This window comes from Squalius cephalus (assembly GCF_949319135.1).
Source record: "Squalius cephalus genome assembly, chromosome: 16".
Classification (NCBI taxonomy): Eukaryota; Metazoa; Chordata; class Actinopteri; order Cypriniformes; family Leuciscidae; genus Squalius; species Squalius cephalus.
The window spans coordinates 21,670,140-21,693,071 of NC_137137.1; the positions used below are offsets into that span (position 1 = coordinate 21,670,140).

Here is a 22,932-nt window from a genome sequence, read left to right on the forward strand (position 1 = left end):
CGTACTGAACGCGCCCCATCCAAACCAAACCACCAAACCATCAGTTTTGTGTACCGTTACACCCTTAGTATCCATTGTTAATATTGCCTGGTCAGTGTGCAGAATATGCTACAGAGAGGCCATGATATCTTTAAACAATAAAGTCTGCTCTTGTTTTCATATTTTCACTCATCCCACCTCTCTCCAAATCCCCCTACTTTCTAGAAGATAATTGAATTCATAACTCAGACCAGCTGCAGACGATTACTCCAAACGCCATCCCATTTTCTCCCAGCTGTTGTTGGCAGTGTTGGTTTACCCCCGAAGAGCTGCTGACTTTATCTGTGATTCAGTCCACTTGAGGGTTCTTGATTGGGTCTTTGATCATCTAGTAATCCTCTTATTCTAGGGCAAGTTGGATACATAACACAAATAATGAGCTACTGTCAAGTCAAGTCACCTTTATATATCACTTTATATAATACAGATTGTTTCAAAGCAGCTTTACAGGGGTAAACAGGGAAATGACGATTCAGTGATGCAAACAGAATTCAATTCTGCTGTAAAGCAGCTCTAAAGAGAAAAGGGTCATTGTTCAGCTGAGGTCAGTTCAGAATTGATTCTGTTCTGTTCAATAACTGTGTAAAGATCATCAGAAATTAAATAAGATCAATTCAGCTGTAAAGCAGCTCTGTAGAGACAGTGATGTCATCGTTCAGCTCAGTTTAGTTCTCATCTAATAGTGTCAGTACAGTCAAATCAATAATATTGCTGAATCCTGTATCGTGTGTCCCCAACTGTGTCGTCAAGTAGTAAAAAAATGCAACGTGACATTAGTCTTTGATGAAACTAATGTTGACAAGAAAAAGAACACTGAAAATGACAAAAGCTTTAAGACGAGCAGCAAAAATCTGATTTTTGTATCCCACTCAAACTGGTTTTGTTGTTTGTCACATGAATGACAATAAACGGGTTGGAAATCTGATTAAAATGAGTCCTGATCGGTCCTATCAAATTTCAGTATTGTGTCCTGGCCCTGTCATTACTTTGGAAACCTCTATAGATGATGACTGTCTAAACGAAAAGATCTGATTTCATCTCTTGCAAAATTGTTTGAAAAACAAGATAAAATTGGATTCATTGTGAACAAAGTCAAAAAGCTCTTTGATAAATTTCTCAGAAGCTGCTTCCCCTCAAACGCTGATGAAAATGACCTGAAATGTATTCCATTTTTGATTAGTTCATTAGTGTTGCTGTATCAGATTGAAAAATGTTATCTGTGTTTGTAATGATGGTGATTATCATAATCAGATTCAAAGCACAGCACCAGGTAAGCGTAAGGTAACTCTTGCCTCCGTTAATGAATGCGCACACACGGCCAAAAAGCTCACACACACAGACTGTCAGGAGTCAATCATGTGGAACCTTTGTGGGATCGTTATATCGTTTTTTTCTATAATTGATTCCAGACATAGATGTACTCACCTGGTCAGGAATGAGATTGAAAACTTGTCAAATTAGATACAGTTGTAGAAATAATAACTCTACCAAATTATTGAATTACTCAGAAATACACGTAGTTTTCTGAGCAAGGGTTCAACAAGCAATTTTCCCCTTTTTTTCCTATTAGATTCGAGATAATATTTTTTGCACAGAGCCATGACAAGTCTATGTAATTCAAGTGAGTCCAGAACCAGACTTTTTGTCCAAAAGGATTCTTTAGAATAGTGTTTCCCATAGTTTTTTGTCTTTTCCCAACCGTTTGGTGTCAGTGATGCTCCAAGTGCCGAAATACATTTATTTTAAATCATAAGAAATCTAATTCAAAGGAACAAATGTATCTACGTCAACAAACCAAATTGAACAGAATAAAAAAAATAGTTTCATTGACTTATACCTGGACTTTAAAGTAGACTCAACTCTTTCTAGCTTGTGAGAGTGTCTCAGTAATTATTAGTATTATTATCATTTCAAATACAGATATATATATTACTATTGTAATATTTAATTAAAAAAAAAATCTAATTCATAGTAAGTATATCCATTATTTAATTTACACTGCAGTAGTAAATTTGCAATTTTATGTCTTAATTTCTTCAATTGCAAGTGTTAATTATTATTCAAATGCTTATTTTGGTGGAAACTGCTGGGAGACTTATAAAGTTGGCATGAAATGAAAATTCACCGTGACCCGATCTATTTGTAAACAGGTCATTTGTCACAGGTTATTTGACCTTTTACAGCACTACCATTTTCCCGCTTTTACACTAGAGGTGGCATTTTGCCTGTTAGAAATACATACCCCAGTGTGGGAACCACTGTGTGAAGCGGCAGACATACTCACGACTTCTCCGATCATTTGGTCCATTTAAACCCTGCCCCTTTCTTACTACTGACTGTAAGCTTGCATTCAGATATGCCTCCTTTTGAGTGCCACACCCACACCCACATCTCAACATCCAATCAACATCCGGTGGATAGAAAACAATATTTTTTTTCCAGTAATCCGTTACACTCAGGTGTGCATCACAATTCTTCAGTTTCATTGCCACTTTATGACAAGTTTACAAATGCTTCTCATTATGAATCATCCGGAAATCATCTGTCCATGATAATGTTGGAATGTGAAAATAAAGCTTAACTGGCACACATTGGGTTCCCAAATGCACGTTAAACCCACAGTACAGTACATGCAGAGAAGGAGTCAGATGCATTAATTTTGAACCGTGCCTCTCTAATACACTAAAACACCGTGCCTCTCATCGCTCTGAAACCCGCAGCGCATCACACTATACACTTATTTTGTTTAGTTGCAGCCTTTTGCAAATTGATAAGCGCACAAAGCCATAATCACAATTTCGATTTTAGTACAATTAAGAAATCTCAGGTCAGATAGCAAAAAAAACACACACATGAAATCCAGTTTCTACAAGCACGAGACAAACAACCTTGGTAAATGGTTTGAAATCCCATTGAAATTAGATAAGTTAATGCGTCACAGTCTGAACAGTCCTCGCAAGTTTGCCTTGTTACTTGTGACAACCAATAGCCGTGTACCTGATAGCAAAAGTGATACCTTGCAGTTTGATCTGAAAAAACGAATTTAAGAATAACCGGATTCCCCTACAGTGTGAACAAATTTTTTTTTTTTTTCATTTAATCATTTTAATATTTAGTGAATTTGAACGGTCTATTTCATATATTATTATTTGTAAAATATTTCTCTTTTACTCTTAAAACCAAAGCATTTGATTCTTATCTGTTCTGAAATTTGAGGTGAAGTGAATTACAACCTAATGCAATTCCTCTGGATGTCAGACTATATTTTCTTGCTTTTATTTCTCCAAAGACAGACACTATGGTGTCTGTGAGCCCTAGCTAATGAAACATTGCCAGCAGAAATAATTTTCCGTTGAAAAGGAGATTGAAAGAATTAACCTGGGTGATGGAGCCTCCATCCATTATGCAGTCTTATTTAATAATTGATTGCTGTAAGTGATATTTCCCACACAGATGATTTTAATGGCGTCTGTTGTTGAGACAGCTTTGAATGATGATAAATAAGTCCTACTGTCTCCAGCCATGTCTCCTATCCGTCTGTGCTAAAATGTTATTATTAGTACCAATTTAAATTGATGTCATCTTCAGTGGAAATCTTTCAGGGGACGGCTCTCTGTCACAAAGGCCCAAATTGACTGCCAATAAATTGTACCATCAATTGTAACCACTCATGAATAGATTTCATATTCCGTCCCTCTGTTTGCATTCAAACATTCATCCTTCCTGCTTTGATGTTGGAAAATGTGAAACAAATGAAGCGATCATAGAAAAGATAAAATTGGAACATGTTCCATCCCGGAGGATTGTTTCTTATCTCTCTCCATGTGGAAAGTGCTGACGCTTGTAGTCCCAGTTTTAAATCTTCAGTTTATTCATTTCTTTGTGTTCCGGCAAACCCTTTTATACGTTTCTTTGTGTGTGTGTTTCTCCTTTTGGTAGCTGTCGTGGTGTGTGAAAATCAAGAGGAAGTTGAAAAGCGTGGCTCCTTTCCTGGGCAGGTTCAGGCCGATGGTTGGACGGTGCTGTCACCAATGCACCCCAGAGAGTCTGGTGAGAAAACGAGAGGGATGAAAGGATTATTTGAAGATAATAAAAGGACAAACAGCCAGAGGCAGATGGGGGAAGTACACAGATTTAGGCTCACCTGAAAAACCTCAGACACTGCTTTCACAAACCAATATCATGAAGGGCGATCAAAGGGATTTCAGAGCGCCAGCAAACGTGTTACTTATGGTAGGGATAGCAAGAAAAAAAGGGATTAGTAGTGGAGAGAAAAATAATGAACACTCAAGAGGCATAGTTCCCCCCCATGCTATGAAGAGCTTTTCAGAAAACTGCAGACGACTAAGGTTGTTTCCAGCAGCACTGGTCCCAGTGGGCACATGGTGCTGAGAGCTGGGATGTGAGGCTAATGGAGCAGTAATCAGAGGGTTATTGGATCGAACCTCTCCTGAAACAATCTATTAATCTCAGACCAGCCAGCCAGATAAATCATATTTGAGCTATCTGGTGTTTGTATTAAAAGTCATTTAAAAAGCATGCTTGGACTTTACTTAACAACCCTGTCAAATAAATCTGCACTGAACTAGGTACGTAGCAACCACCATAATTGTACTTATGAGATGTCTGCATTTACCCCCCAACCTTAGTTATTCACTCAAGTCTATTCAGGAAATTATTAGCAGGATGTATCTTTTTTCAATTTTTTTGAAAACTGTTTTGCAACATTAAATAAGACATAGTCACATTGTGAGACAAATTAAAATTTTATTTAATTAAGCCAGGATTAGGTGTTAGGATTAGGACATTGAAGTAGCTTTTATAAACGTGCCTTAGAAAGAAAGAAAAAAAACATTACTAGTGTGCATCTTGAGACAAAACAAAGCCACTGACATATTTTGAGATGTCAGTGCAAGTTGCTTTTAGTTTAGACCGCTCAAACATGCATTTCAGGCTGGGACTAGACTTAAAGGAATAGTTCCCCCAAAAATAAACATCCTGTCATCATTTACTCATCCTCAGGTTGTTCCAAACCTGCATGAATTTATTTGTTCTGTTGAACACAAAGGAAGATATTTTGAAGAATCGGAAACTGAACAGTTCTGAGGAACCTTTTTTTTTTTTCCTATTATGGTAGTCAATGGTGCCCAAAAGAGGCCTGGTTACAAATGAAGAGTTCAGATGCAAAAGCCTCTAAATGCCATCTGAAATTTTCTTATAGAATGATCATTTTTATCAAGCTTGTATATTTAAGTTCAGTAATTTCACTTAAATGACAATTAATAGGTAATCTTCATTGCCATTTAAAGAGGCTACATGCGATTTTCTGAAATTTAAACTTGCGACTGACACCTGTGGCCAAAAAACGGAACTGCTCTTCCTTTCTGCTCGCTCTCGTACGTGCACACTTCACAAGTCATCCGCTGCAAAGAAGTCAACATTATGTTTACAGAGGTAAGAACAGTCAAATACATATATTGTTTGAGAAACTAAGTTTGTTTGCTGACTAGCGGTGGTGGCAGAGTGATCTGAAACGTTTAACATGAACGCGCTTGACGTCACATCCGCAGACAGCGCGCGAAAAATCCGACCCGACAGAAAATAGGAAAAATAGGATACAGGCTTATAGGTGCACCCACTGTGAGCTGACAAGGTGTCAGTATGCTCATCAGGAGATGTTTGAGTCATAAATGGTCAAATAAAAAGGCTATTGTTACGTTTATTTTGGGGAAAAAGTTGCATATAGCCTCTTTAAGTGAAATTATTGAATTTAAATATACGAGCTTGATAAAAATGATCATTCTATAAGAAAATTTCAGATGGCATTTAGAGGCTTTTGCATCTGAACTCTTCAAATTTTCTTCAAAATCCCTTCTTTTGTGTTCAGCAGAGCAAGGATATGTAAAGTATACAGGTTTGGAACAACTTGAAGGTGAGTAAATGAGATTTTTCATTTTTGGGTGAACCAATCCTTTAAGCCTTGTCTGTGAAACCAGGCAAAGAAGTTGCAATTGCAAGATTGTGGGAGATCTAAAGTTGCAATTTATCTCTGTACTTTCAATTTAGGGCCTGTTTACACCTGGTCACTTCTCTGATTGGATGGTTATCTGATCGTGAAAAGACCAGGTGTAAAAACGCTGTAGAGAATCACATCACTTAAACCACCTTTCGTATTTCAGACGAAACTGGACAAATGTAAATGCATCTGGTTGTTTAAACCACATACCTGGATGTAAAATTTACTCAGCCAAAATGAAATGTAAATAAACTTGTGAGAGCGACGCCGCAGATGAGTAGCTGAGTATCTCTTCAGCAATCAATGCGCAAATTAATCCGAAAGTAAGTCGCAGACGCTCAACACAAAATCATCTTCATTAAAAGTATTGACACTAAATGATCTTACCAGTGCTGATGCCGCTCTCTCTCCTATTGCGGTTTTTAATCTTGAAATTAGCTGACAAGTAAAATGCAGCACATATCTGTTCTTTTGATTGACGTGACCTCCGTTAAATTTGCATATAGCACGGGAATTAAAGATTGGATTTATATCCGTTTTGCGGAGACACATTTATGTGGCCGATTGTAAATGGAACCGTTTTAACAAACTGATAAAAAGTGTGGGGTTGCTAAGATTTTTTATATTTTTGAAGAAGTCTCACGAAGACTGCATTTATGTGATCAAAAATACAGCAAAAACAGTAATATTGTGAAATATCATGATTTAAAATAACCATTTTCTATTTTATTATATTTAAAAATGTAATTGTATTCCTGTGGTGGCAAATCTGAATTTTGTGCTGCTAAATATTTCTGTGGAAACATTGACATTTTTTTTTTTTAGGATTCTTCACACTGAGAAAAAGAAAAAGAAAAAGAGAACAGCACAAGACATTACACGTCTTTTCTAAAGGCTTATAAGATAAATATATCTTGTTGACCCCAAAATTTTAAATGGTAGTGTATGCAAAAATCCGTCCTAAACAAGATTTTCAGTGAATAGTTACCTACATTTCAGTTTATTCTGTAAATAAACTAAAATAAACAGTTTTAATTTTGAGGAACTATCTTTTTCATTTCTGAGTGCTTTCTGTGCTGCTGCACAGAAAATATAATACACAAGTTATTAATTTACTTAACAAACTTTTACAAATTAGTCTTTATTCCAGAAGCTTTTAAGAGCGCGGGTGCTCCGAGGGATTAGTTATGGTCGACCAAAATGGCAGCAAATAATTAAAATGTACATTGTTCCAACTTCTATATTCACAACTTTTCAAATAAGTCTGTTCAAGATACTTTTAAGTGATGAATTGTTTGGAGCTGATGCAGCTGCTTGAAAAGACTATCTTAAACTAACCCTTTCACAGAGATTAAAATACACTTTTATGTCTACTTTACTTTACTAAAAAAAGTACAACCCAAATCTTTTTTATTAATTTATTTTAAACAAATAAAATGAGACAAAAACTAAGCAATCAGGAGCTAGCAGTTTTAAATGTTTTATTCTATCATTTAGAAACTTGCATGAAAGTGTTACTTGCATGTCACTATGTTTTGAGAAACATTTTATTTTTGAAGTATTTTATTCAGGCCCAATTTTTGAACATCTTTCAGGCTATGATTTATAGTGGAACTAATAGGGTGCTATTTTGAACACTAAAAGGCTTCCCTAAAGTGTGTCATTATCTCAGTCTATGTAGGACAGCAGAGCAGACTCTCTGTACTGTGATGGAGGCTGGTTAGCGCGCTTTCCATCAAGTTTGATCAAATATCCTCTTGCCACTCTCAGGGTCTGAAGTTGCTGTGTAACACTCCTCCCCTGGGCTTTCAGAACCTGACGTGTGTGAACGAGACACACACCGGGTAAGTGCACATCCTTCACTCAACTCAAGCCCTCCACATCCGGACCATTAAAATAACAATGCACCTCTCAACTCCAGATTCAAACTGCTCAAGTGTAATTACTGTTTGTGTTTGACTCAAGCCAGGCACATGTACTTCAGTCCCTAGAATAAATTTCTCTTTATTTTTTACATCGCAGACCCACAATCAAGTGTAGATCCTCAATCCCGCTACCCTTTTGTAAAAGGGTACACTTTTTGGACACTTTTAGCCTATCATACACCAGAGCTGGGGAAGATACTTTAAAGCTGGACAGGTTTAATAACTTTTTTTTATATCAAAAAAGAACATTTAAATACAGTAAAACTATACAAAAATTCTTTAACTCTTTCCCTTACAGCGTTTTAAAAAAAAGTTGCCAGCCGCCGCCAGCGTTTTTTGGTCATTTTCACAATTTCATGGCCCCCAGAATACTTTCTTGTATGAATATCTGAACATGCAATATGTCAAAAGAAAGAAAAGAACCTGTGTTAAAAAAAAAAAAAAAAAACTCTTTTATTCTAGCTACAGAAAATCACGTTTTTGTCAAAGACTACATCCAGATCAGATTCAGACCTATGATCAAAATTTAGATCAAAGCTTGCACAGTCCTAACCACTTTGTGGGTCGACATTTCACTCAGTAACATTAGACTGTTCTGATTTATATGCTGTTTATTGTTGATGATCGAATTTTTTTTCATATGCATCTGCTTACATATGAGATCGCTCCTTTCTGCTTGTTCTTTGCCTGTGATTTGATCTGGAGAGACTGTACTTGTTCAGGAGATGCTTAATAGCGGCCCCTACCTAACAGTGAAAACACGAAAATCCGTAAAAACTCGCCAATGGGAGGAAAGCATTTTCTCATAAAAGACGAGATAACTCGTCAATGATGGGGAAAGAGTTAATGAAAAATAGCTACATTTGTTACAGAAGTTATTATTCTTTGATAATGTTAGTTAAAAAAATCTAACTGATCATTGTTAGTTCATGTTAGCTCAGGTTTTGATTTTAATAATGTATTATTAAATGTTGAAACTAACATTAGATTAATAGATGCATTTTTCATTTTCAGTTTATGTTAACTAATAGAGCCTTATTATAAAGTGTTACCAATCAATAATAAAAAATCTGAACATTTTAAATCAATATCTAGGGCATGTTGTAGTCCAGATTAAAATGTAAAAATGTTAAAGATTGAAAATAAATTGTTCAACCTCAACTGCTTCAACCTTAATTTTATGAAACAACAAGAATACTTTTTTGTGTGCAAAAAACAACTAAAATAACTTTATTCAACAATTTATTTTCTTCCATGTCAGTGTCTGACTCTGTTCACTTGAGCCCCACGACACATGCGTGTGATGCTGACGCAGGAGTCGGCCGATACTGAGCCGGCATTCTGACATAGAACCCGGAAGCGCTGCAATGTGTTTACAACGTGCAACATCTTTAACAGCATTAAAGACTGACACTACTGTTATTTTTTGCTTTTTTTGAGCACAAAAAGTAATCTTGTCGCTTCATAAAATTAAGGTTGAACCACAGTAGTAACATGGACTATTTTAACAGTGTCTTTACTACCTTTCTGGGCCTTCAAAGTGGCAATTACATTGCAGTCTATGTGGGGGTCAAAAAGCTCTTAGATTTCATCAAAAAAAAAAATTGTTCCGAAGATAAACGAAGGTGTTTTGGGTTTGGAACGACATGAGGATGATTAATTGATTGCATAATTTTCATTTTGGGGTGAACTAACCCTTTAAAATAGCTTCAGTCTAAACACCCTTACTTCATTAAGTAGATGCGGTACCATGAATATGCAAATTAGGCCCGCCTCCACTCACTCACACCAGCACAGAGATTCACTCGGTCAACTTTACTGTAGTAAACGCTGCACAATGGTATCGCTCTTTGCAATGTCTGACACATAACGGTAATTAATATGATTAGCCTTTTGCTTGACTACGTTTACAAACAGCTAATGTGTTGCTAATGTTACCCAAACCATGTCCTGTTCACCATCTCTGAGTCATACAGCTGCCTACTAAATATCAGCATCCGCAGAAACGGTTTAAACAACTTAGAACGTCAGTGGAGAAAGATACAGTAGTCAACATTCGAAGAGGATCAAAACCTTTAATCAAAGTTCACAGACGATGAGTGGTAGTAGAATTGTATTTATTTATTCATTAATGACAGATTTTATTTAACAGCAACTGCAGCTCGTTCTGTGCGTCATTACGCCATTTCTCATTGGACATGCACAGTCCTTTCCATTTTCGGCTTTCAATCCAATCAAGTGTTTACATGTTCTCTCGATTGGATTAGAAAAGGAATAAACCACCCCTTTCAATCGAATTGAAATTTCATTTGGATCGAGCTCAATCGGATCGATTAATGTTTACCTGAAGGCTTTTCAGTCTGATTGAACCATATTATAAATATATACCTCCTGATGTATCTGTGACACTTCAAGATTTAAACAAACTTGCTGATCAATTGCCACCCCCTTTCATTCTTATGGGAGATTTTAACAGTCCACTATGGGGAGGACACCACACAAATACGAAGGGCAAAATACTTGAAAATTTTCATTAGTAACAATGATTTGTGCCACCTCAATGATGGTTCAAATACTTACTTGCACCCGGGACAAGGAACATATACTGCCATAGCAATCTAAATTTTTGCTTGACTTCTCATGGAAGACCTGGGATGACTTATGCGAAAGTGACCACTTCCTTTTGATAATTGCCTCAGAAGAATTGGACATCCAACAAAGAATCCCAAGATGGCAACTTAAAGCAAATTAGTACAATTTTCAAACAATATGCTATAAAAATGTATATATAAAAGATTTTCATGGTTCAATGAAAACTGTAAAAAAGCAGAAAGAATTTTTAATAAAATCTGATAAGATTAAAATGTGTCAGGCACAAGCATGCAGAGTTATTAACACAAAGAGACAGAGCTGGAAAAGTTTTGTATCAAGTTTAACTGCAAACACACCAACCAACAAGATCTGGGATATAATTTCGAAAGATGAACAACAAAGAAGGTGGATCACAAATACAATATATTAAATATTGAGATATTCTTTTAATGACAATAGTCAAGAAATAGCAAATGTTAGTCCTCACTATGAAAGAGCTTTCAAGTGCTCTTAAATGCTCCCATAATGCTGCAGTTGGTCCAGATGAAATTCACTATGAGTTTCTGAAGCATCTACTCCATGCTGTATTATTACTCCTCCTCAATTTTTAATACAATCTGGAGAACAGCAGATATACCACAATCTTGGCAAGAAGCCATCATTTTTCCTATACCTGAACCAGGCAAGGACCATTTTGAGACAAACAACTATTGCCCAATAGCATTGCTGCCTTTGCAAAACAATGGAGAGGATGGTTAATAAACAAATGGTGTGGATACTGTAGTCGGGCCGTAAAATAAATGAATATCTGTGTGGTTTTAGACGAGGTAAAAGTGCTTTAGATCCATCGTCTTATTAGAATGGAGTAATTTTTACGTGATACCTTTATCAAAAAAAGAACATGATGTTTTCTTTGACCTGGAGAAGACTTATGATAACACTTGGTGGATGGATATCACTTCCCCTTGATAATTGCCTCTGAAGAATTGGACAAAACCTTACTTGAAAAACCTGAGCTTAAATTTGGACATCTTGTCTCAGACTCATGTTTGCACTATTCTTCCCTGGGATCTGAAAAGGTTATATCAACCCTGTTATATCAACCCTGAAACAACACAAAAAGACAACAACACACCCTCATGAATATCAGAAGAAATTTTTGGAGTAAAATGCCATTTTTCCTCTCCATGGACCTCTATTCACAGATGGATCCAAAGCAGGTAATCGTGTATCGGCAGCAGCAATAATTGGAGATCAATTTCATGGCATGCGAATCCGAAGACAAAGTTCTATCTTTACAGCTGAAGCTTGTGCTTTACTCCTGGCTGTGGAAAATAGAAAATGGACAGGAACGAAATTTCTTAATCTACCGACTCAAAATCCTGCCTTCAGGCACTTGAATCTGTAAAGATTGATCATCCCATAATTACAAGTATATTAGCTAAAGTAGATATGGTATGCAAGAAAAACTTCAGTATCTTTATCTGCTGGGTTCCAGGTCATATTTGTTTATCTGGTGACGAGAAAGCAGACATTGCTGTAAAGGAGGCTTTCAGCTTGAGTATTTCAGAGTGTCAAATGCCAACCTCTGATCTCAGACCAGTAATAAAGTCTTATATTAATAACTTGGCAGGATGGAATGGCATGTATGCCGCAGAAATAAGTTACATGAAATAAATCCTAGTGTAAGAAGAATGTTAAAGCTAATATCAAATCTTAGTATGATCAAGTTGTTTTTACTAGATGCGGTTTAGGTCATACAAGAGTTCCACAAGGCTATTTATTAAATGGTGAAGAACCACCATCATGCCGTCTTTGTCAAACTACAATGACTTTAGGGGTGGGCTATATACCGGTAGACATGATTAACCAGTAGAAATTTGTCAACTGGTGGAGATTTTGGACTATCGTCTCTATCATGGTAACGCTCACGTGACGCGTCATCACGAAAACTTCACATCGGTTCTAATCACATCGGTGTGATTAGAACGTTCAGTGCATCATGTGATCAACTGCTAACTTCAAGTGTGCTTTCATGCGTTGGCTTGAGCTGAGCCAGAGACAGATGCGCTCAGTGCTCGTCATATTTCACAACTATTCAGTGTTTTCAACCCCATAATGTTTATTTCAGGTTTCAGACATTTTAATACTAATTAGCACAGGCAAAACAATACATGGTATAGTTTGTAAAATACACACTGATGTCCATTGAAGCATCAATGACAATACATTCAATTATAAATTGACAAGGTGTTTTATTCATATCAGATACACATTGTGTTGGTAACTATAACTTATACTCTATTCTTCTCCCACTTCCTTGGAGTAAAAGTGAATTAAAAGCGATACATCTGCCATACAGTGCTATTGTGGCTGCAGTGTGTCAAGAGACCGATAAAATAACGGTCACTAGACGAACATGTTTTCCAAAATGTGGCACTCAAGTTAAAGAATTTCAACGACCTTGCATGTTTTTTTCATTCCATTGATGCATCTCGCATTTTAACTGCAGCGTTCTGTGTGAATGGCCCTTTAAGCCATTGCTGAAAGATCCTGACGTGTGGTGATGCAGTCATTGTTTCCCAGAAAAGAAAGAGGGCACTCATGAAGAGTGGTTTCTAACTTCCTAGATAACACTTTATTAGGCCAAATAAATGGGATTCGCATCAAAACACAGCGACTGACTCTGTGAGCACCCAGTTTATCTTCTTTTCAATCACCCCTCTCACTTTAGAAAGTGTCAGAAGCCGAGCTCTGCAAATCCTGCTGAAGCGTTTAATTTGTGTTGAATTAATAGGCCCAAATCAGAGCCTGCTCTTTCATTGGTTGAGCTAATTAACATTTTGCAGCCTGATTATGCTGAGAATATGATGTATTCACCAATTTCTGATTGGTCAGTGATTGTTTTCATTGTCCCAAGGTGAGTGAGACAATATCTGTTTACACAAGGGCTCCTTTTATTTTGCTAATTGGGTAAAAGAGAGCAGTCATACTTGAATGTAGTGTGTGTGTGTGTGTGTGTGTGTGTGTGTGTGTATGTTTTTAGGTACCGTGGATGGTTAGTAAGGAGGGTGTGCTGTTTGCTGTTTGTCTGGGGTCGTGAAGTTCACCACAGCCCTGCTGGAGACAGACGGCATAGAGTCCACGGCAGCGAGAGGTGCGGCTCGCTCGAGCACTCTTCACTGATTAGATGACATGCCATGTGTGTAGAGAGAGAGAGAGAGAGAGAGAGAGAGAGAGAGAGAGAGAGAGAGAGAGAGAGAGAGAGATGCTTTTGAGGATTGAGAGGCGCTCCCATTGAGATTTAATTCAGATGTCTTTCTCCTCTGTTAATATAGAAGATTGGTAGCCACTTAATCCGACATTACATTAGGTCACTTGCAGAGATGTAAAAACCTTCAAATTTCAAATATAATGATTCCCTTTATGAGGATCCTTTCTATAATGTAAAACTATCTATCTATCTATCTATATATATATCTATATATATATATATATATATGCCTAATATTTAGATTTATGTATTTAAATTGTTTATTTTATTATATTGTTTTAAAGGTATAGCGGAGGATTTTCTTTTTCCGGGTGGATCATCAAGACTATTGGTCCTCCTAAGTGTCAATCATTCTGGTGATATGTTTACGTAAGGCCGTCGTACGTGCTCGTTCACACGATGGCGTGCGCTCAAAACACAGGTTGGGCTTCCCACTGATGCCTCAGTCGCGAAGTTTCTACTTGACAGGTAAAGTTTGGCATGCTATTTGGAGAAATCCATTTAAAATCACTGCTAGTAAAAGTTAATGTAAGCTATGATTAGCTCGTGCATGCTCTCTCGTGCACACGTTTAATAGGCGTTCCCTCTCGGGAGCAGGTAGAGTGTTGCGCATGTGCATTTTTTCAAAAAGTGGAGAGGGCGGTTCTTTTCTAAAATTCGGGAAAATCCTCCGCTATACCTTTAATATAAACAAAAACATAAACTTGTATAATAAATAACTGATTAAATTAAATTTTCACAATTGACAGTTGATTCTCAAATTGAATGCATTTTTAAAATAAGATTATTTACATAAAATCAAACGGATGCAAATGCTTAAACTATGCCATGGTTATTTTTGGAGTGTAAAATATAAAGGCAGCATAAAGGCTAGTTTATACTGTGAGACAAATTAGCAATTTGTTTCTAAATAGCAGTTTTCAATTCAGATGTAATTTAACACTTAATACCTTTTGACAGATCATGTTAGCTTAAAATACAAATAAAACACAGCTAAACTGTCAATTTAGCCTTTACTAAAAAAAATATATATTGATTGATTGATTTCCTTTATTTGTCCTCAAGAGGAAATTTGTTTCCACCATAGGTGCATACATAATACAAATACAAACACACATAACATATTAACAACATAATCAAAAAAAAATTACCTATGTACCGTATTTAGAGCTCGTGTAGATACAGGAACAAAACTCTTACTAAACTTGGCCTTTCTACACATCGGTAACCTATACCTACGGCCAGAAGGCAAAAGGATAAAATATTTATAAAGTGGGTGTTCTGAATCATTTAAGATTTTTTGTGCCTTTCGCAATATGAGTATTGAGACAATATCCGATAGAGAAGGGGTAGTGATGCCAATAATTTTACTTGCTAAATGTATAATTATGTATGTCAGTAAAATTAATTTCAACAAAATAAATAGTCGTCAATAAAATAATCTCAGCATTCAAAATGTAGCAGAGATGTAAAATGTTCTCCCTTTCTGTCGGTTAAAAAATTAACCTTTGATAGAGTCTAGAAGTCCAAAGTTTTAGGATCTAAAGTTTAAAGAAATGTCAAATGAAGAAATCAACACCCTCACCCCATGCATTTTTTGGTCACTAATCAAATAAGCAAAGTTGGGACATTGACCATGTGGAACTCATTTGTATAAGTATTTTTCAACACCATTTTAATTGTCTTTCTGTCCTTTCCTGACCCAGAAAGCAGAATGAGTAAGTCTGTTAGAAAATATAATGTTAAATAAATTGAATATCTTATGTGACCCTTTAACTTTGACAGCCCTAAAAGTACATTTGGTGAATGCTCTTTTTCTAGAGACTCGAATTTTCCTAATTTGAAAAGTTGGTGGGTTGCTTGAAAGACTAATCGGTCGTTTAGCCCTGTATACAATTACAGTCACCTGACCCTGACTGTGTGCGTATCTGATAGGAGCAATTACATAAGATGCATTCTTGCATTCAAAAACAGTTCAACAGAGCACTATTGGACAATTGTGTCCCATTGCCAACTGGAATGGCATTCATTTTAATGTTGCTGTCAACTGTATGCCACATATGCCATGCTAACTTTTCTTTTTGCTTCTCACCTTGGTTCAACCCTGCTACCACACCCTTCCTCCATTCACCTAACCCAATTTGGGCCCTAACATTTAAATAACCTTTTATATTCCCAAACAGTATGGGTGTGTTTTTCACTCTGCAGGCATAAGCGGTGTGTTGCGTGGTGTTTATGTGATGATCCATGACACAATATCCTCTTTGTTTTCTCTGCGGTCTGTTGTCCTGTGACTCTGTGTGTGTTTTTATCCAGGGTGAGGCAGGCTCTGGAAGCAGCATGCTCCTCAGATGAGACCAAGGTGGTGGAACTGGTGATGCCTAAGGTCAGAGGTTATTTAAGCAGACTTCTGGCCCTTACACAGACCTACATCTCCCCCAGCCTACTCAGGTCTGAACGTAATTCTCATTCTTAAAGCAAATCACTTTCATCCTTCTGTTTACAAAAATGAACAAGTCTAAAAACTAATAGATTGTTCAGCATTCAAAATGTAACAAAAATGCAAAATAACCCTTGGGATATTGGGATTAACCCTTAAAGGAATTGTCAAATGAAGAAATATTTCACCCCATGCATTTCTTGGTCACTAATTAAATAAGCAAACTTGGGACATTGTCCATGTGAACTCATTTGTACAAGTATTTTTTTCAGCATTTCAGTCGTCTTTAAGTTTTTTCTTTTTTTTTCAGTTCTGCAGTGTGACATGACTTTTTAAAAGCTCAGATATTCCATGTAGCCTTTTAATTAAAATGAGGTCATGAAGGCTACATAACTGCCCTATATGATTTACTAAGAACTAAAATATTATAGCTTTTAATGAAGGGCAGCTTGACATTCTTAAGGAAACTGCTGTCAATGCTTGATATGTCATGTCAACTGTCCCTCTGCAGATTAGTATTAAGATATTTTGATCTTTTTAGTCGATGTCTCCCCAAACTCTTTTAGGATTGTGAGCTGGATGCTGCTGAAGTTCTTCAGTTTAATGTTCTGCAATGTACAGATCAACCTCAACCAGCTGGCAGCTTTACACCGTGCCACACGACTGGTAACCAAATATGCATCCTTGACAACCCCAATTCCAGAAAAGTTCATTTTGCTTAACGTTTATTAAACAGACAACAGTAAAAAAAAAAAAAAAGATTTCCAAAATTTTCACCGGCCAACTTAACTGTATTTTGTAAATATAAACTAATTTTGATTTTGATGGCTGCAACCCACTCCAAAAAAGTTGGGACTGAGGCAAAATAAAAGTGAAAAGATCGCAGAAAAGCAAAGTTTCATGCCATGGTCCACAATTAGCAGTTGTACTGGTAATAAATGAGGCTATCGTGTTTGGGTATAAAACGATAATACTGCAGGGGTAGTCATGGCCTAATGGTTAGAGAGTCGGACTTGTGGGTTCGATTCTCAATACCGACAGGAAAGGACTGAGGTGCCCTTGAGCACTGGTGCCCTGCTCCGGGTGTGTGTATCTGTCCACGGCTTGCAGTGTGTGTGTGTGTCCACTACTCACTGCTCCTAATATGCGTGCACTAACATGGATGGCTTATATGAAGAGGACACTTCACGTCACGTCACTTTGCTTCACTTCACTAAATGGAGCATCTCAGTCTTTGTAAGCAAAGATGTGTCATGGCTCACCACCATGTGCCATGAGAGAATTGTCAATGCGAGATTGCGAAGTAGTTTGGTATTTCTGCATCTAGCTGCATATAGTGAAAAGATTCAGGGAATCCAGAGAAATCTCAGTCTGTGTAGGACAAGGCAGGAAAAACTCCATTGGATGTGCATGACCTTTGAGCCCTCAGATTGCACTGCATGAGAAACCTTCATGCTGCTCTGTTAAATATAGCCACATGTGCTCAGAAGTACTTTGGAAAACCGTTAGCACAATCTGTCGCTGCATCAAGAAATGCAACTCGAATCTCTGTTACGCAAGGAGAAAGCTACACATCTGATCAATGCAGAGATGCCGCTGATGTTCTCTGGGCCCGAGCTCTTCTCAGATGGTCCAAAAGATACTGGAAAAGTGTGCTGTGGTCAGATGAGTCCATGTTTCCGTTTGTTTTGGTGCAAAAGCAAACATCTGTCTTGGTATGGGGGTGCATCAGTGCAAACGACATGGGTGACTTGAATGTGTGTGAAGGTACCATTGACTTGGATGCGTATACTGGGATTGTACAGAGACTTCAAGATGACATCCTTCCTGGGGAGCAAGACAATGCCAGGTCTCATTTTGCATGTGCTACAACAGAGTGGTTTCGTATGAGCTCTACACTGTACAGTGGATGTGCTTGACTGACCTGCGTGCAGTCCAGATCTGTCTCTTATTGAAAATGTATGGCTCATGAAAAGGAGAATCTGACAACGATGACAACCGACTGTTGAGCAGACGTCTTATATCAGGCGAGATTTGGCAAAAATGACCAGAAAACAATTAGTATCCCCAATTCCTAAACATTTAAATTGTGTAATTAAAAGGAAAGGTGATGTGACACTGTGGTAAACATTTTTTGGAGTGTGTTGCAGCCATCAAAATCAAAATTTGTTCATATTTACAAATTATAATAGTTTGTAAGTGAAAACATTGGAATTTTTTTCTTTGTACTTCTGTCAGTAAAAAGAAGTTGACAGAGAATGAACAAATCACAGATTCTTTATTACATTTTACAAAATGTCCCTTTTTTTTTTTTTTTTTTTTTTTTTTGGAATTGGGGTTGTATTTCTTCACCCCATTCTCTCATATTACCAGCTTTCCTTCCCTGTAGGCATCCTGTGCTTCATGTATTGCATGCTTTCATTCTTCCTATATCTTGTTAGTCTTTACAGCTTTTCTTCTTTCACCACTATTTCTCCTCAAGTGTCTTTTTTTTCCTTCTTACATTTGCAGTGTTTTTCTGACCAAAACTCAGTTATTCTCGATTTCACTGTATGATATTGCGATTTAAATATATGAAGCTGAAGGCTGCTCTCTATATCAAAATGCTCTTTTTGTGTGTGCCTCACTTTCTTTCTCCCTCTCTCAAGCTATTGCTCCATTTATCCTGTTTACACATTTATTTTTATTGCAGTCAGGTTTTCCACCTCAGGCTTTTGGTCACAGATAATCCTTTATATGGAAGTAAAAGCACACTTTGAAAGCTTTTTTGTTACATTTGATTGTGTGATTCTTACATTTGGTGCAAGTGCAATATGAAACAAAACATCAGAGAACCGATTAGACCTCATCTAGCTTGTGGTTTTATAACCAATTAAACATGCATTCTCCAGAAATCATCTTTTTGGCCTCAGTCCATGTGCATGACTCCGGAAAGTATTGAGCTCACCTGTTCACCTACTTGCCAGTTGCCGCCCACCTGAATAGCACTGATACATTTCTGCACCACTCAGTTTAACTCCACAAAAAGAGAGTGTGAAAGAATTCAGTACATATAATACAAAATCCTATTCATTATCAGCATTGTTGCCTTGTTTTAAATATATATAAATATATATATATATATATATATATATATATATATATATATTTTAGGCTGATATGCGTCTATCTCATGTGAGTATAGATGATTTGAAACCCTTTTTAAATAAAATGTTAGGGGTAAAACTTTATTAATGAGGAAAAATTTGGTTCATGTCTATGTAAATGTATATTTATTCCAAATAATAGCTATAAAAATGCAGCAATACATCTGAGATTTCATGTAGGCTCTATATATAAAATTATGGGTAGAATACTTGATCAGAGTTAAAATGAACAATGTTTTGTTTGTTGTAATAGGGCTATTGTGACCTTTAACCTGTGCTCTTGGCTCTCAATGTTTGTTAAATAAGAAGGCATCAGTTCAGAAATATCAGCACAGTTGGTACAAAGGGTCTAGAAACACAATCTGAGTGCCATTTTCTGAAGTACAAAAACAGTTCATTTACGGGTTCATTTTCAAGTGCGCACTTAGCACTGAACTTTATTTCTCCCTGCACTGAAGTGTCCTCTAATTTTGTCCGTGTCTGTGTGTGTGTGTTGTAGAAAGCTCCGCTGGTCTATGTGTGTGTTCGGCAGAGCGGCATCGATCATGCTCTCATTTGTCTGACTCTTTTCTGCCACAACTTGAGGGTTCCCTACACCATTTATCCAGCCCACGTCCGACAAACCTGGCTAAGGTACAAGCGCACACTCGCTCAAAACACAATACACTCATTATGTAGCACCCACAGATGCATAGTTTGCTTAGAGAGGTTCTTTTCGCAAGGTTACTTCCCTACCTGCCCTCTAATATTGTAAAAATACATATCCGCTCTGTTTGTGTCAGCCGTACTATTGTTAAAAAGAACATTCTAGTTCATTAGTTTCGTACTAGTTCGGTGCAAGCGCAGCAGATTCTAAAGTTCAGTGCACTTATTCAGTCTGTTAGACAGCCAATGGAAGCACCTGTTCGCATTTAACAGGGCATAATGGTTCGGTAAGTAATGAAACATACAATTCTTAAAGAATCATGACACAGAGTGCTGGAAACGGCAGTCGACCGCGGCGAGGGAGTGGTGGGGGTAAATAGTTTCCTCCTGCAGTCAACGGAAGACTTCGACTCCAAGCCGTGGGGAAGTTTGTGCTTTGTTTACAAGGCTACATCAATAATTACTTAATAGCTGTTTATACAAATTGCCCTGTCAGTAATTGTTAATGTATTTATGATATGCTTCAAGCTTAAGGTGCAATGCTTGATTGATTGTCACTGGATGTGGAGCACACATGAATACAAATGTAAAAATGCAGCTTGAACAGTTCACACTTTTTCATTTGCCAAAAAAAAGTCCAAGTACAAGTTTCAAATCTGCCACAAATTCACTGGGGGAAAGAAACAAACACGATTTTTCTTGCTCTTTTGAAAGAAGAGTCAAATGTGTTATGTTCTCAACCTTTTTGATTTGAAGCCCCCTCCCATATAAGCAAGATATTTTTAGGTGCTCAAAGCAGCTTGTTTTCGAACTTTATACACACAAACTGGGAGCAGTTATATATTTAATTAGCCACAAATAATGTTGTCATTCCGGAAGTATCAATAACTGTATGTTCTTGAATAGAAACAACAAAGGGGGAAAATGTGATTTCAGTTTACATCTCGTTTAAAAAAAAACAAAAAACATTTTAATTTATATTATAGTTAGATTATTTAAAAATATTATTAATAAGTTAGTTAAGTATTAGTCTTCTTGCAGCCCCATTTGAAGTTTGCTGAGGCCCCCTAGTGGGCCCTGGGCCCTTTTCCATTAAAATTCTCTGACAGTGTTTCCTGCAGTTGTCGTTAAATGTTGGTGATGTGCTGCTACTAGATTTATGTTTTAGCGGTGTTGTGAGCTTAATCTGAATTGAATCTGACTGTACGACTGCCTGAGGTGAAATAATAAAAATACTTGTTGGCTTGAATTGATCTAATGAGTTGGTGTTCAAGTACTAGAATTGTTAATGGAATCATTAAGGAACCAGAACCAGTACGAGAAATTGGAGTTGGATGAAGAATCGTTGATTTCTTTGTGATTTCCATCCCTATTCTCAGTGCTAAACTTTTTAAACCTTTTTAATTTTGTTGGTTCCTGGATTCTTAATTCATAACAATAAAGCAGCAAAAAGTGGAAAATGGTCATTTTACATAGATGAATCAGTAAACACAATTTCAGGCACTAGCAAGGACCTTATCCACTAAACAACAGTCTACTCATGACTCAATTGCCTGCGATCTGCCGGCGACACGATTATGAGGGTTGCGCGTTAAAATGTAGCTGGTATTTATCAACATCTCTGCATGACACCTTTGTTGTAGGTGTTAGAAAGTATCTAATGGAGTGCCATTATGAAATATGTGCTTGTTCTGCCTTTTTATATTGAACAAAGCAGTTAAACAAGATATTAGTACATTAGTACAATTGCAAAGTGCTTCTTAAGCAGTAAATCAGCATATTAGAATATTTTCTGAAGGATCATGTGACACTGAAGACTAGAGTAATGATGCTGAAAATTCAGCTTTACCATCACGTAAATTACATTTTAAAATAAAAAAGTTATTTGAAATATTTCACAATATTTCGGTTTGTACTGTATTATTGATATCATGAACGCAGCTTTCATGAACATAAGAGACGTCTTTCAAAAACATGAAAAAAAAAAAAAAAACGCCAGACGTGTGAACAATAATTAGAAACATAAAAGGTTTGTCTTCATACATGTTTGCCCATCCTGTGACTTGAAAGGCTCTGAAGTTATGGTGACATTTCCTGCAAGTCAATATAATCAGTAGCCTTGAAGTTTTTCATGGTGCATTCTGGGAGTTTCTAGGCAGAAAACATTGCAGTTCTCTAACTATTTTGATAATAAATGTGAGTAGAAATGGCTGAACCCTTTTGTAGTGCACCTACCATTGAACTAGGGATGGGATTGAGACTCCCTAAATTCTGACCTTGTCTTTAAGTAGACATCAGGGGAAAAAAATAGTGATACGGAAGTGCTTTTATATGGCCCCTTTGAAGTCTCATCTGTGTTGATGTTTATTTGGCTGAATAACCTAAAGGAATGTCCCATTAGTCACTGTTAATTGAGACCGTTTTGTCTTCTCAGGTCCATCCTTCAGAGGCTGGGTGTCGTCTTGCTCCCAGAAGGCACTGGCTCAGAGCTAGACGTGGAGATGGACAGCCTCTATTCTCCAGTCATGACCTCTGTAAGCCCCCGCAAAGGCTGAGTTTGCTGTTCTGTTTGAATTGCTCAGATTCAGCACATGATAAGACAAGCGAAACAGACTCTTGCTTAAAGGTTTAGTTCACCCAAAATGAAATTGATGTCATTAGTTACTCACCCTCATGTCATTCCAAACCCGTAAGACCTTCGCTCATCTTCGGAACACAAATTAAGATATTTATGATGAAATCCGAGAGGTTTCTGAGCCACCCATAGACAGCAATTTAATTACCACTTTCAAGTCCCATTAAGGTAGTAAAGACATCATTAAAATAGTCCATGTAACTGCAGTGGTTCAACCTTA

The 22,932-nt window shown here is 37.0% G+C and overlaps 1 protein-coding gene across 4 annotated transcripts in view; it reads left to right on the forward strand.

Moving 5' to 3' along the window:
* Positions 1 to 22,932, forward strand: part of gpat2 (glycerol-3-phosphate acyltransferase 2, mitochondrial) — a 53,635-nt gene that overhangs the window by 7,764 nt on the left and 22,939 nt on the right. For all 4 annotated transcript variants that reach the window (XM_079896782.1, XM_079896785.1, XM_079896784.1 and 1 more), the window contains exons 3-9: positions 3,979 to 4,089; positions 7,826 to 7,899; positions 13,619 to 13,729; positions 16,163 to 16,297; positions 16,853 to 16,952; positions 19,932 to 20,065; positions 22,512 to 22,611. In XM_079896782.1, the coding sequence (XP_079752908.1) occupies positions 3,979 to 4,089; positions 7,826 to 7,899; positions 13,619 to 13,729; positions 16,163 to 16,297; positions 16,853 to 16,952; positions 19,932 to 20,065; positions 22,512 to 22,611 (765 nt within the window). The remainder of the gene's footprint in view (positions 1 to 3,978; positions 4,090 to 7,825; positions 7,900 to 13,618; positions 13,730 to 16,162; positions 16,298 to 16,852; positions 16,953 to 19,931; positions 20,066 to 22,511; positions 22,612 to 22,932) is intronic.